At 33.4% G+C, this 13,303-nt stretch overlaps 1 protein-coding gene across 3 annotated transcripts in view; it reads right to left on the bottom strand.

Moving 5' to 3' along the window:
• Positions 1–13,303, bottom strand: part of COL11A1 (collagen type XI alpha 1 chain) — a 222,876-nt gene that overhangs the window by 18,328 nt on the left and 191,245 nt on the right. For all 3 annotated transcript variants that reach the window (XM_068964279.1, XM_068964278.1, XM_068964281.1), the window contains 4 exons: positions 12,711–12,764; positions 4,620–4,673; positions 4,376–4,483; positions 3,846–3,899 (listed from right to left, as the gene is read on the bottom strand). In XM_068964279.1, the coding sequence (XP_068820380.1) occupies positions 3,846–3,899; positions 4,376–4,483; positions 4,620–4,673; positions 12,711–12,764 (270 nt within the window). The remainder of the gene's footprint in view (positions 1–3,845; positions 3,900–4,375; positions 4,484–4,619; positions 4,674–12,710; positions 12,765–13,303) is intronic.

Below are 13,303 nucleotides of genomic sequence, written 5' to 3'. Positions count from 1 at the left end.
AAGGAAAACAGGGATGATACATTCTTAGGTGTCTAGAATATACAATCAAATATTTTCCCTTGCTGTATCATGCTGTACACAATATTTGCTTTACTATGCATCTCAAAATTCTAGTGCATTAAAATTTAAAGAAAATTCATATCCTACTCTTTATTTAGAAAATAGTATTGTAAAATAATATTTAATTTGGTGAAAAGCAAATGTTTTGTGATTTAAACCTGTTTAATCATTATGGAATACTACACATCTCAAACCTGTCTACAGATAAGTTAAAAGTAGCACTTAAAATTTTAAAATATAATTCAGTAACCCATCCTACCATTTATTCAGCAATTATGGCTTAAAAAATAATGTTATCAGATATTTTACTTATCAGCATGAAAAAGAATTAATGTATGATAAGGTAAACTTGTAAAAATACTAAACAAATTTTCACATACACTGGAACAAATAGTTCTTAAAATAAAAGATTATGAAACAAAATAAATATTTAAAACTAAAACAGATACCAATTATGCCTTAAAAAAGTAAAATAAAAATTAATATAAAAGTATTAAATCATGTTTGACTATGCAGCAGAGAGGAGACTATAGCAATTATTACTGTTCTCTAAAGCACTCAATTTTATTACCATTTGATTTTTTCTATTTTCTGAAAAACAAAACAAAACAAAAACAACACAATAAAAATGTTCAACTTCAAAAACTCTCAAATAAATTTCTTTATACAATCTCATCATTGTCTTTAGCTTTCTTTTAGCTTTCACACATACTGTTTATCTACTTTCAGTTCCATATGATGGTTCTGAATATTTAACTGTATATAAAAATCATGCATATGTAGAAGCTTAAATTTTGCCATGAGAAATATCTAATTTTGAAGTAATAAGTAAACATTGTACCATATATAAACTCTAGTAGAGCTGATCATATAGAATGGTGAGATACCAGCTATCATTTTATGAATTTTAAAATGTTTGTTCTTTCTTATATCAGACCTTTATTTATAAATATATTATAATAATAACTGTGTTAGAGAATTGGGATATTAAAGAAAAATTAGGCCTATGAAAGAACTACATATAGTGAGGTGTTAGTTACTGTTGAGTCTGACTCTTTGCAACCCCATGGACTGTAACCACCAGGCTTCTCTGTCCATGGAAGTATACTGGAGTGGGTTGCCATTCCCTTCATCAGGGGATGTTCCCAACACAGGGATTGAACCCAGGTCTCCTGCACTGCAGGCACATTCTTCATCATCTGAGCCACCCGGGAAGCCCACATACAGTGAGGGAGAAACGAAATGTTTGTTTCACTATAGCCCAAAGAATTTCCAATCCAAATATTAATACACAGTTGTTAAATTATTACTTATATAGCAAATGGTCTAAGTTGCTTCAGTTTTTTTTTGTTTTGTTTTGTTTTTGTTTTTGTTTTTTTTTTTTAGGAATAGTTTGTTTAATCAACGTAAGAACCCCATGGATAAAAATGTATCAATATCCCCATTTAATTCATTTTAACCTCATAATATCCAATAAGATAGATGCTACTTAAATTCTCATTTTACAGATGAGATACCTAAAGCTTAAAAAAATAGAATAACTGTCTTAAAATTCATTCAGGTTGAGAGTTGATGACCTTAACCTCTAATCATGATATGCTATTTCTCATTCAAATCCAAAATTGCCTACTAGAACATGTATTTCTTAAACTGAAAAGTTCATTAAATTGTTATACAATGCATCCTGAAGATGATTTTTCCACTCATCCTCATCTCCTGAAGACCAAGTAGCATTTTCATCAAAATTAGCACAAACTGTTTGAATGTATGAAAAAGCTACAACAGATTCGCATTCTAAATACTCACTGATAAAAACAAACAAAAAAAAGCAGCCAGAAAAAGGAATGGCACCCATGTTGCTCAGTTTTGTTGCTTTCCATTTTACTGTGGAAAAGGGTGTGAGTTATTTAGCTAACATTCAGAATTATAAACTTTTGCAAGCTAGAATCAGGTGGTATGTCTGATGGTTTTATTTTTAATATTAGTTGAAGGAAATCTCCAGCTTGATGCTTTTTATTACATCTGGAAAGAGGTCAGAATACTTACTGGAAAATCTGAAATAACCAAAAAAAAATCTTTGGCAAATTTTAGGGTGGTATTAAGGTGGAGTATTTTTTTCCGAGGCTATGACTCTGTGCACTTAGGAATTTAGCATATCTAAGAAGAGTATTCTCTAAATAGTGATACAGACAAGGAACTGATGATCTTATTTTGTCAAGTCCCTGTTCCAAAGCCAGTGGGTCATGTGCAGAGTTGATAATCCCCTCAAAACTTGATAACTCTTATCTATTTATCAAAATAAGTGATCTTTAACTTTTCAAAGCAAGTTAAAAAAATAATCTCCATAACACTACTTGGAATTTTAGAGGAAATTTTTGCGATATTTTTACAAAAAAAAAAAAAAAATGACCAAGTTTGCCTGAATGATTAAGATTGCAGATACTAGTTTTGATGCCTTTCTCAGCACGTATATATATCTGAGGTAGCTGATATACTCATGAAAAGCAGTTTTGTAAAATTTCTATAGACAAACCTGACTATTTAAACTGATATACGTTATACTTGAGGGGTTTCCCAGGTGGCTCAGGGGTAAAGAATCCACCTGCCAATGCAGGAAATGTGGGTTTGATCCCTGGGTCGGGAGGATACCCTGGAGGAGGAGACGGCAGCCCACTCCAGTATTCTTGCCTGGTAATCCCACGGACAGAGGAGCTTGGCAGGCTGCAATCCATGAGCTTGCAGAGTTGAGCACAAGTGAGCAACCGAGCACATGCAGACACATTATACTTGCTACTACTCCTACTAAGTCACTTCAGTCGTGTCCGACTCTGTGCGACCCCATAGACGGCCCCCTACCAGGCTCCCCGCCCCTGGGATTCTCCAGGCAAGAACAATGGAGTGGGTTGTCATTTCCTTCCCCAATGCATGAAAGTCAAAAGTGGAAAGTAAAGTCGCTCAGTAGTGTCCGACTCAGCGACCCCACGGACTGCAGCCTACCAGGCTCCTCCACCCATGGGATTTTCCAGGCAAGAGTACTGGAGTGGGGTGCCATTGCCTTCTCCACATTATACCTGAATAGCGCTAAATGTCTTGCTTCCTGTCCCTTTACATATTAATATTTTTGGACAATGAAGTTCAAATATCTCTACCATGAAACAGAATCTGTCACCTAGTAGGCAATAATTTTAAAGGCAGGTCTTGGATTCTCACTTTCTGCCTAAATTTTATAGCAAGGATAGCCTCTATGAACCACATCCTAGTTAACTAAATGCTTTATTGAATTTCTCAAGTGTGTTGTTTGCATATACAGTTTATGATATTAACCAAGCTTCTGTGTTAATGCTTTATCAAGGGTTAATGCTTTATCTTTCAGCCCATATGACTCATGAACAGAACAATTTATTTGGTGAAAGAATCACTGTATGCCTGTGCCAATGCTATTTTTTAAATAAAGTGCCAGGAAACTAAGTGTAATTGATGCATTAGGGGAACCGTCCACATTTGGAAAAGAACTAGCTGGGCCATTAGTGGCATTTTGTTCAGAATGGATTTTTTTTTTTTTTCATCAAATGGACATAAGATAGGAAAGACCTTTGATCAAGGGCATATTTTCCAAGTAACTTATCAGTTAGAATTATTTTCCTCTTTTTATTTTGGTCTGAGTAATACACTTCCTTGAATACTCTACAACTCAAAAACCAATTTACCAGACAAAATCTTAGGGATTCTAGCTTATAAACAATTTCATTTCTGGAATTCTAACAACAGAAAAACGTGCTACTCACCAAAGGACCAGGTGGCCCATCTTGGCCTGCAGCTCCAGGGAGACCTTGTTCTCCCTGTGGAAAAAGAAACATGACAGATTTTTTTAAAAATTAACAGAAGCAGACATATTATTTTTCTTTAATTTTGGTAATGCAAAAAGGAAAGAAATAAAGCATCACCTATGGATTCCATCACATGGAAAACATCTAAAAATATTGTGAGCAATTTTTGAGTCTTTTTACTTGCTGTTTGTATGTCTACATGCACATACACACACACTCACAGATAGACAATTGCGTGTATAAAAGTCTTACATCTTTAAGATCTTAGAGCTTAGCTTTCTATTCTATCTTTATAATTTAGAATTTCATCATGTACTTATTAAATAAATGACATACTTAAATATTCTCAGGGGCTCTGGCTTTATTACATACTATTTATCATATACAATAATTTATATAATGACACTGACATAAATATTTTCATCCATAATTTTTCTTAGAAATAAGACATTATTTTCAAAATGGCAACTATCAGCACAGATGCTCACCACAGGGCCCGGGATGCCCCGAAGACCCTCTGGACCAGGCTTTCCAGCTGGTCCTTGAGGACCAACTGGGCCAGTTTTTCCTGGAGGACCCTCAGCTCCTGCTTCTCCCTGTTAGAAAATAAAATATGTGGATGTATTAATAATGAAGATAGACATTTTATTATTTTATGAAAAGTACTGAAACATTTGTTGTCCAATATAGACATGAGATTTTCAAACATGATACCTATAGTGTATGTTTTACCTTAGCACCTTTTTCACCTTGTCTTCCCTCTGCCCCTGCAGCTCCAGGAGGACCCTACAAACACAGAATTGCACTTAAAATACATATAGCATATAAAAAGAGTACAACTGAGATCTTATTTATAAATACCCCAATTTAATTAGTGAGTCTAATAAATTGTGATTTTCTATAGCAATTCAGTTTAAGAAACTGAGAAAACTCAAAATCCCTTTGATGTACAAATTTTAGAATATTAAGCACAAATGAAACACAGATTGATACAGATAATCACATCACCATAATGTTAGGAAACAATAAAGATAAAAATTTTAAAGAAATATTAATGCTTAGTCACTCTTAGTGTGTTAAATACTCAGTTATCATTTATTATGTTGCATAGTTAGAAATTAATTGAGGGTTTCAGATTTGACTTCAATCATTATATGTGTTTTAGACTGGGTCCTTTCTTAATCTCAGAAGATCCATACGTTACACATTTTCATAAGATCATTTTCAAACTGGAATAGTAATAGTACAACATTTAAAATCTTGTTGGTCAACAGACACTGACTTTTTATTCTCTGACATTATAATTTAGTGGCATAAAAATAGTATGACTTTCACAAACCTAGTATTAGAGAAAACAGAAAAAAATCTTCACACTCCATATGTCATCCAAAAACTTAACAAGATATACTATTTGCATAACTTTTGTATAGCTGCATAGATTGTTATGGAGAAATGCTAATTAGTATTTCATAATGCATTATTTCATAATGTTCCTCCATACACACTCACACAGACATAGTTTTCTATCTTTGTGAGGTAGGTATTGGTCTACCTATTTCTCTTCAGTTCGTTTTTATTAGCTATGTGACTTTAACCAATTATTAGTATTTTTGAACTTGATTTCTTTCATCCTAAAATGTTCAGTTCAGTTCAGTTCAGTTCAGTCATTCAGTAAGTGGTTGACTCTTTGCAACACCATGGACTGCAGCACGCTAGGCTTCCCTGTCCATCACCAATTCCCGGAGCATACTCAAACTCATGTCTATAGAGTCGGTGATGCCTAAAATATTATTAATAATAATTGTCTTGTTATAGAATTATTGTAAAATTTAAATGATCCAACACATGAAGAAGTATTTTGTGAACTTCCCAGTAGAGCAGTATCAAATACAGGTATGGAATCTGGTGTTTAAGAAACTAAAGCCTGGACTCAGACTTCCTAGATTCTAATCCTGGCTCTGCCATCAACTAGCTTTGTGATCTTTGGCCAGTTACTGTGAGTGATTCAGTTTACTTCTCTGCATAATGTGTATTATAATAGCAGCTATCTCCCAGCATCATCATGAGAATTCAATGAATTGATAAATTTAAAGGGTGTATAACAGTACCTGAGACATAAAAACACTACAAATATTAGTTATTGCTTTTATTATTACTAAAATGATTGGTTATTGTTATTCTATATAAATTTAATTAGAGTATTTACCAATATTTTTCACCCTGTTGGCAACTTAAGAATTGAGGCAAATGAAACTGACTTTCAAAATACATTTGCAAATATCATTTCAACAGATTATTTATTTCAGACTTTTCAGGTTTCTAACACCTACAAAATATGAACTTCATCTTTTAAATTACTTATTTTAACTAGAAAATTGAAAGTCAACTGAAAAGATATTCTATAATATGATCCTGTACTATGTGGTCAGATCTTGAAATCTGACATTCAGATTTCCTTCTTACATTTTCTTGGTCATCAGTGAAATATAAAACTTGACATTTCTAAACTTCACAACAAATAGGTAAAAAGGAATCATTTATATTATATAACTCAATATAATAGTCAAGGTATAAAAGAAAACAAAAATTTTGGAAGCTAGAAATATGCTATATCCCACTGTATATAAATTTTTTTCTTATTCATTATATTTAGGCCATTGATATTTTCACTTATGGCATCTCTTAGAAATCTTTCAAATCAACACAAGCAGGGCATTTAGTTGACAGTCCCATCAGTAAGAGTGCTTCTGCCCTCTTGCTGTGGTGGGATAAACAATGTATATATTCCTAACAAATTCATTCTAAGACATAACAAATTTATGACTGGATTATAAAATATTTATTTCATTTCCACTAATTCATTGACATTTATTATGACTTAACAAACATTAAGATTCAACCTGAATCTTAATTGTGCTGAAAATTTTTACACAAGTTCAGACATAAGTATAGGAAGTTTAAAAAGAAAATTAATGATATCTAGGAAATTGTAGTATTTCATTTACCCCTAGAATTTCCTGCTTTTCATTTGTTTACTTAATTTTTGCTATGAATTGTGTTCAAAATCATCCACTAAGATTGAGATTGGAGTTTGGGAAGAGTAGAAGAGACAATATTAATTGGTGGACTCAAGGCGAGGGAGGAGGAATTTTTTCCAGATGCTTTATTAATATTCTACTGGTGAATAAATGCTAGCCTTTCATTTGGTCTTTAAAATTCACATTTAAAATGAGTATCAAGCACTTCATCAAATTCAGAGTTCAGTGAACTCATTTATCTCAGAGAGGCAACGAATATATCATCAGTAATTATTTTTTCAGTGTTATCACTGTAGCTTCGTCTATTATTCGACATTCCTTGTTTCTTGACCCCAAAATAAGAAATGTATAAATTCTGTAAGGAGTCTCTTGTTTACAATTCAAGCAGTAATTTGTTAACAATAATATAGGCATTGAAACTTAAGTGTATCTTTTGAATTTCATACTATTTATGCAAGAGTACTTCTCCATAGAAGCATAAGCTTCAAATATTTCTTAAAGAGTTGAGTCATATTTTGGTGTGCAGATGGTAGCTAAACTTATTGTGATGATTATATTATTGTGTATAAAATATCCAATCACTATGTTGTATAGTGAAACTAATATAATATTGTAAGTCAGTTATATATCAATTAAAAATATTGGCATGATGGCTAAAATATTAACTTGTTCAAGTGTGAAAGTGTTAGTATCTCAGTCCTGTCCGACTTTGTGACCCCAAGGACTGTAGCCTTTGCCCATGTAATTCTCCAGTCAAGAATACTTGGAGGGGGTTGCTATTTCCTTCTCTAGGGGATCTTCCCCACACAGGGATGGAATCTGGGTCTCCCACATTGCAGGCAGATTCTTTACCATCTGAGCCATCAGGGAAGGACATTGGGTAAAATAGCCATAATGACTATAATTTGGGGAATAGAAATGAGATTCAATGAATAATGGGCTTTTCTTTATTCTGTGAAGATTTTACCTTACAATAGTGACATAAAGGTATTAACTTCGAGATTGAATTTACACCCATGAACTTTATAATACAGAAGATATATAAATATCCTGCTTTAGAAAAAGCAAGTCATCATCTATCTAAAGTATAACAAAAATGTTGCATTTACTGCAAGGGAGAAAAGAAAATTTGAGTTTAAAAAGCCTAGAAAATTTAAACACATGTAAACTACAGCACAGCCACAAAATTGTGATTTAATAGGAAGTTTTTTCATCCCCAAAGGATTTCTTTCCTCTTTGAATGAATGCCTAATGTCTATCCTGGTGGAAATCTACATTAAATGACTTTGGTCTGTTCTTTATCTCATTTTTCCTATTTTTCTCTTATTCTTTATATATATATATATATATATATATATATATATATATATATATATTAGATGAAACACGTTTATTTTTAAGAAAGACTAGAGTGAAAATGGATAATATAATTTTTCTAAGAGAATAGGCAGTTTTCTTAAAAAAAGAAAACTAAACAATGTCTATGGACAAACTTGTTTTAGTCGTTTCTTTCCAGATATCTGCATGAAACATAGAGGCAGGGACTTAAGGCAGTGAATTAGTTGCTATACTATCATGAAGTAATGAATGTTCTGATTGGAAAATGTCTCATAAAACATGATACAATAAAATAGGTTCTTGTAAATCAGTAATCACTGCTAAGCAAGATTTTTCTTGCTGTTAGAAAAATGGGCTTCTCTGGTAGCTCAGCTGGTAAAGAATCTGCCTGCAATGCAGAAAACCTCAGTTCAATTCCTGGGTCAGGAAGTTCCACTGGAGAAGGGATAGGCTACCCACTCCAGTATTCTTGGGCTTCATGGTAAAGAATTGGTAAAGAATCCACCTGCAATGTGGGAAACCAGGGTTCGATCCCTGGGTTGGGAAAATCCCCTGGAGAAGGGAAAGGCTACCCACTCTTGTATTCTTGCTTGGAGAATCCCATGGACAGAGGAGCCTGATTGGCTACAGTCCATGGGATCGCAGAGTCAGAAATGACTGAGCAACTAACACTTTCATTTCACTTTCAAAATATACGATATAGTCCTTTCCACTATTCACTTTTTACAATATTATTCTTCAATTTACCCAATCTTCCATACATGCTGCAAATAATTAAAACTTTCTTAGATGCTAGAAATGTACTGTGCATGGAGAATATGAGAGAAAGAGTGAAACTCTAAGAAATTCACAAAGTTTAAAGAAAGAAGACAATATTAACAAATACAGTTGATTGTAAAACACAGGGAGATGAAATAGGTGTATGAGAAAGGTATACTGATCTACTTAGGCAATAGGATGGCTTTCCTAAGAACCTAATATCTGATCTTTTTCTTAGGGTAGGTAGATATGGAAAGGATGTTTCCTTATAACATTTTATCTTCTGACCATCCACATCCATGCATAAAGGCATAGGCTCATATATGCTATATATGAGCATATAGAGTTGGTTAAAATTTCCTCTATATTTCTATCAATTAATAATATCAGTTATTGCTTTAATTTCTGTCAATTTTCCTTTGACAAAAATGAGATAAACTCCTTAAAATTCTATTTAGTATATGCATTTTCAAATCAGTTTACTCATCTGTAGATTTTTTTTTTTTTCAGTATAAGGGTTTTGAACTAGCTCTTGGTTTCAAACAGCTATAATGATAACTGGAGCATTAAAATCCAATGGCTTATTGATATAAACTGCAGTCTTCTAGTGCCTTAAGGAAATATATGTTTATTCTCAAGTATTAAAATGCACGACAGAAGGTACATGTACTACAAATGGCAACTTAATTTTCCTACCTGTTCAATAACTGTTAGAATGATGTTTCTTAATATCACTGCTACTCACAACATTCCGATCAATATTCTATCAGGAAAGTTTATTATCATTTATTTGTAAGATTCCCTCAAGGGAAGTAAAATACTTTTCAACACATTTCTATTCATTGTTATTTCTGCTATGAGATGTTATAGCAAAATTGTTACTGATCTACTTTTGTGTTGCGTCCAATGTAGGGAAACAAAGGATAAGAGAAATATTAATTTCCACGAATTACATACAAAGCTTACTTAAAATTATACTTTCCAGATGAACTAAAGGGAAATAAATGGTAAGGAAATTCCATATTCAATTAAGTCATAAGTGTATAGATCAGATATTATAATTATTGTATAGGAATATTTTTGCTGTTTCCACAAGGGTGATTTTAGATGCTTTTGAACTGTGGTGTTGAAGAAGACTCTTGAGAGTCTCTTGAACTGCAAAGGAGATCCAACCAGTCTATCCTAAAGGACATCAGTCCTGGGTGCTCATTGGAAGGACTGATGTTGAAGCTGAAACTCCAATACTTTGGCCACCTGATGCGAAGAGCTGACTCATTGGAAAAGACTCTGATGCTGGGAAATATTGAAGGCAGGAGGAGAAGGGGATGACAGAGGATGAGATAGTTGGATGGCATCACCGACTCAGTGCACATGGGTTTGGGTAGACTCTGGCAGCTGGTGATGGACAGGGAGGCCTGGTGTGCTGCGGTTCATGGGGTCGCAAGGAGTTGGACACCACTGAGCAACTGAACTGAACTGAATTTTAAATTGATTCTTGCATCAAAGACAATACTGCCTGCTGGCTGAATGCAAAAGCTAGCGAAAGCAGAATTCTACCCACTCCAGTATTCTGGCCTGGAGAATTCCATGGACTGTATAGTCCATGGGGTCACAAAGAGTTGGACATGATTGAATGACTTTCACTTCACGTATCCCTTCAGGCTCAGGAGTTTGTGTTCCTTCAGTACATAAACAAGGTGACTTCACAGACATACAGCAAAGTTCCCAAGTACTTCCTTTGTGTATTTCTCAAACTAGCTCTAAATCCCTGTTGCTTAGTAAATCCATGTTCTTGAAGTTATATGCAGTCATCATGAATTTAATGCTCTGTTTTCTGGCAGTAGTTCTCATAGGAAATTCCTTTACAGTTTACGTTACATGGTTTTATATGTATTTACATCAAATAAATAAATAATACAAATAATATGTATCCACCTCAACAGAATAACAGTATTCTATATTTCAAAAATGTAATTAATTATGAAGTATAAATTCATTGCTAATGAACTTTCATGTCAATTTACAGAACTCAGAAACTAGAAGAAAATGTCTATCTTATCTGTACATTTTAATTAACATGCTTGTTTCATTTATAAATGATGCTGTAATTTAAAACTTGTATTTGACTCCTTAGGAACAACATTCACTCTTTGAACTCTTGATAAATCCAGATATTAGATGTGATGATTTAAATATACATTTATTAATTTAGTTTCACTCCAGCATTGAATATTATTTTGCCCACTTTATAAATGAGGAAATTGAGACTCAAAGAAATTAATTTATTCTGTTATATTTCTGGGCTTCCCAGGTGGTGCTAGTGGTAAAGAACCTGCCTGCTAATGCAGGAGACTTAAGAGATGGGGTTTAATCTCTGGATCAGGAAGATCCCCTGGAGAAGGTCATGGCAACCCACTCCAATATTCTTGCCTAGAGAATCCCATGGACAGAGTACTCTGGCAGGCTACAGTCCATAGGGTCACAAAGGGTCGAACACAACTGAATGATTGAGAATGTATGTAAGAATAATAGCCCAATGATTGTTTTGAGATATATTTCTTTTTCTATCAAGATTATGCTTTTAGCCTGCTAACAAAAAGAAAACAAGCAAACAAACAAAATAATAATAATTATGAGAAAGAAAAGAAGGAAGAGGAGGAGAAAAGTTAAAACAGGCACTTGGTCAGTGGGATAAAATTGTATTCAAAGACAATATTTACTACAAACTAAGTTCATTCTGGCAAAGAAGTGTTTGGTTGTAAATATTGATTCAAATTTATATCCTGAGTGCATGATAAGTCACTACTGTTGTGTCTAACTTTTTGCAGTCCCACAGACTGTAGCCTGCCAGGCTCCTCTGATCCTGAGAGATGGATTTAAAACCTGTTCATACTCTGAGTATAGGAAGATGTATAGTATGAATACTTCCTAATATAAAGCTACCATTAGAAAACAAGTGTGGCCCCAGTTGCTCTGTGCTTTTGAATTACTGAAGAGGAAATGAGACTATGAAACACATTTTAATGTTTGCCACATATTTTGTTCATGGATAGGTTAAAAAATAGACTAAAGAAGGTGAAGGAAAGCACTGGATATTGATAGAAGAGCTGCAAGAGGCAGGTCTACAGGATTGTTTTATTATAAAAACAGTATAATAATAGGGAAAAGGCAATAAAACAAATCTCCTAGGGTCCCTTGTAGCCAATATTTTGAATAAGATTTTTATATTTCACTATAGTTCTTTTTTTTAAAATATAGCCATTGTTTCCAAATCAGAGTAGTCTGACAGTGTAAAGCAATCTAATATGCTGATTTCTGAGCTCATAGTATTGATACTATAATAAGATTTCTATAATTCTTTCAAGAAGCACTGGACTTCAGACAACAGCATGAGCAGAAGTTCAGGGTATCAGAGCAGAGTCTTTTAAAAAGTCTGTGACATTTTTACAGAGGAGGAGATTTAAGCACAGAGAAGTGTAAAACTACTTTTCACGGTGACAGATTAAACCTGTCAATTAAAGTGTGCTCTACATTAATAATTATTTTGACAAATTCAGGAAATTATTCTCTAGGACTTATATATTTCAGTACCATTATAATGTTGCCTACAGCTTATATATATTATATAAATTTATACACAGAATGGATAATTAGTAGATACTTCAAATAAAGAATTTTTAAAACTTACTCTTTTACCAGGAGGACCTGGTGGGCCAGCCTCACCAGATGGGCCAGGAGGACCCTATAAAATGTGAAAAAATATCTTTTTAGCAATTTTATGGGTATTATTTTATGGCTTCCAGCACTGTTCAAAATCTGGACTGAAACCAACATGCTTTTTTCATCTCTCCACATCTATTTCCTGGAATATCTCATCCCTATTTCAGATACTTAAACTTCCTCCAGATATCTATAATTACAACCAGTAAATTTATATGGAAAACTTCTTCATATAAATAGAAGAAAAAAGTGGAACTGAATTCCTTCTATTTAAAACTGTTTTTTAAGTGCTAATTTATATCTGAAAAATATCCAATCAATGTACTAATTAATAGAATCATGTGGTTAATAATTCAATTCATATCACATACATCTGTGAACTATGAATCTATATCTCTAATTTTATCTTGTGCAACACTACCCTTTTTTATGCAAAGAAGAACACAACATGCTGGGATATGACCCACAAGTCTTATTCACACAGAATAAGCCTATATATCTTTGACTGCAAACACCCAGAGGATATGACTCTAGAGACAAAGTTATGTTCAGAGTGCAGTT

This window comes from Capricornis sumatraensis, chromosome 2, assembly GCF_032405125.1.
Source record: "Capricornis sumatraensis isolate serow.1 chromosome 2, serow.2, whole genome shotgun sequence".
NCBI lineage: Eukaryota > Metazoa > Chordata > Mammalia > Artiodactyla > Bovidae > Capricornis > Capricornis sumatraensis.
The sequence above is the reverse complement of the archived record's forward strand: the minus strand, read 5'-3'. Positions and strand labels throughout refer to the sequence as shown.